Source organism: Cynoglossus semilaevis, chromosome 4 (assembly GCF_000523025.1).
Source record: "Cynoglossus semilaevis isolate Cse_v1.0 chromosome 4, Cse_v1.0, whole genome shotgun sequence".
Lineage (NCBI taxonomy): Eukaryota > Metazoa > Chordata > Actinopteri > Pleuronectiformes > Cynoglossidae > Cynoglossus > Cynoglossus semilaevis.
The window spans coordinates 1,445,236-1,447,989 of record NC_024310.1 but is presented as its reverse complement, the minus strand read 5'-3'; the positions used below and the strand labels follow the sequence as shown (position 1 = coordinate 1,447,989).

Genomic DNA, 2,754 nt, shown 5'->3' with positions numbered 1-2,754 from the left:
TCCCCCCCCCTCCAGCCTTGGCTCCAGACAAGTGTTACTTTTTTATTGATTCTGGCGTCTTGCTGCTCCTGTCTGTTCTGATAAAGAGCACAAATGTGTCTGTGTGTGTGTAACGTTTGACTCGGACCAGCAGAGAGAGAGAGAGAGAGAGAGAGAGAGGATGAGGAGGAGTGTATCATTTCAGTTTTTCTGTGTTTTATTACAGCTCTTTCAGTGTGTGTGTGTGTGTGTGTGTGTGTGTGTGTGTGTATATCATGCTGTCAGGCTCAGTGTGTACTTGTGGTTTTGTGTTGGGAAACCGGTAAGTATTTAACAACCTCTGAAAAATAATCATTCATGTGCAGAGTTGAAGGGAGCGCGGTGAAACACGGCTGCGTCATCCAGGTCGCCGACCTCTACACGAGGTCACGCCTTAAAACCCCCTGTTCAACTGCAAACACATTACGATTTAGAATAAACCTGTCCAAGACATTAAACCCGGTCGATATCAGTGCGAACCAAGAGAAAACCGTGGATAAATAATCGCTCTGAGTTCGTCACGTGACACTTTGTCTCAGTCTCTCTTTTTTTTTTTTTTCCCAGGATCCTCGTCTCTCCGTGCCTACCCCCTCCTGTCGGTGATCACACGGCAGCCCCCGAACCTGTCCCCCCACCTCCACCAGCCCTCGTCCCCCGGCGGCATGCCCCCGCACCTGTCCCTGCTGTCCCCGCAGCATCCACGGGGGTCGGAGCCCTCGCCCAGCCAGACGCCGCTCAGCATCAGCAGCGAGTCGGACACGGAGCACAGCACGCCGCGCCTGAAGAAGCCGCGCCGCAGCCGCACCATCTTCACCGAGCTGCAGCTGATGGGCCTGGAGAAGAAGTTCCAGAAGCAGAAGTACCTTTCCACCCCCGACAGGTCAGTACAGTACACACCCAAGTACTGCGTACGAGTACGCAGCCAGTACACACTGATGATCCCTGACCTCTGCGACCTCTGAAATGGTTTTTCTGACTTAGTTACAGGAAAGACAACAAACCTCTGGGTGTGTTTGGATGTAACCAACGTCAGGTCATTACGCTGCAGCGTGAACGTTACCAGAGTCGTATAAATGTCACTTCTGACATTTTGATAACCTGCATACCTGGCGCTGCTCGCATTTTAAAAAGTGCACTTCAAGCATGCGCACACACTCACAAAGCCACAAGTGCAATTATCAAGCAGTGGTTAAGCTAACATCATAATTTTTGATTCATCCTGTGGGGAATGTCTCATGTAATGTGAATTAGCGGGAGCCAGAGCATTACCTCAGCATTCCAGTTGAGACAGGCCTAATGTTTTTAACCCTGAGAGTTCCAGCAGTCGAAACGCTCGACAATAAAACACCGCCTTATTCAAGGAAAAACCGGGGGACGGCGGCCAACGCAAGCAAACACAAACGTGTCGGGTTGAGTCAACGCCAGTTGTCTCACACACGTGCAGGTGCATGTGGCGTCCACTGAGCTGCGTACGATGAGATGAGGTCAGCGGCGTGTTAATCTTCCTGTCTCAGGTCCCAGTCTGTGGGTCATTTTTGGGGCCTGACATGCGGTCAGACCAGTTTTATTGTACAGAAAGTTTCGCATTAACTTTTTTTTTTTTTTGGCCCGTCGAACACTTTTCCAGCGTAAACCTGAATGGAATTAAACCATAAATGCTTTAAAAAGCTTTTCCCTTTTTGCACTTGAAGATCTGCAAAAGAAATCAAACTGCTCTGAACCCAAGCATCGGTTTTGGAGCCTGGCGTCCTGCAGGCTCCGCCCACATCAGTCCAACCAGCTGTAGATCACAGCGACCAATGAAGTGTGTGGAAACATTTATGAGGTTAATTTGTTTCAGATAAAATAAGCAATAAAATCTGATTTTTGTTCCTCCTCTCAGTAAAAAAAAAAAAAAAAAATGAGGACAATACGTTTAAGCTAACGACGTGTAACCAACAATTATGTCTTCAGTCGTCGCCGTCCACGCCCACTGAGACAGTGGTGAGAGTGAGAACACATCCGTATGTAGTAACTGGTCAGACTTCTTTAAGCTGCAAGGTGTGTTTACTTTTCTTTTTGTTTTGACTTTTTAGGTCATTTACTGACTTCAGACTCAGCCACGTGTTGCTGCACTGCAAAAAAAAAAAAAAATCAAGAAAGTGAAAATGACTCAAAATGAAATAAGTCTCATTTTTGTTTCCAAAAAATCCTCCCAAATAATCTTGCGAGGCGTCCAACTTAATAAACTTAGAATAAACAGTAACGACTTTCTTTGATTATATTTATACTAATATAATATGAAGTTGTTTTTGTTGCAGTGTGACGTCTCCTCACTTCACCTTCTCACTCCCCCCTCGCTCTCCTTTCACCGGAACGCTCCGATGATTTTCTTTCTTTGAATGTGTGTCGACATGATGGTTAAACCAGCAACGATTAAAAACTGGCTCCGCGCTCGACACGTCCATGCATTTCTGCCTGTGCACACAGCTGTCTCCAACGACGTGTGTTATCTCCTCACAGCATCCAGTCTGAGAAACATTTGCATATTTGGATTGAATCACAAGTGTTTGTATTCCCTTGTACATCCTGTCCACGGGGAAAACTCCCACGATGCATTCATAAATATACGACATGTCGGCTTCCATGGAAGGGCTGGAGCCGCGCCAGGCCTTGTCTTTAATGAGGAGCCCCGGGACGGGGGCGGGGGGGGGGGGGGGTAAACACCAACCCAAGTGGGGTGGCCGGGGCGAAAAC

The 2,754-nt window shown here is 47.6% G+C and overlaps 1 protein-coding gene across 1 annotated transcript in view; it reads left to right on the top strand.

Moving 5' to 3' along the window:
* The window catches only part of barx2 (BARX homeobox 2), an 11,306-nt gene that overhangs the window by 4,515 nt on the left and 4,037 nt on the right, over positions 1-2,754 (top strand). Inside the window, exon 2 of the mRNA XM_008308503.1 lies at positions 583-898. Coding sequence (XP_008306725.1) covers positions 583-898 — 316 coding nt within the window. The remainder of the gene's footprint in view (positions 1-582; positions 899-2,754) is intronic.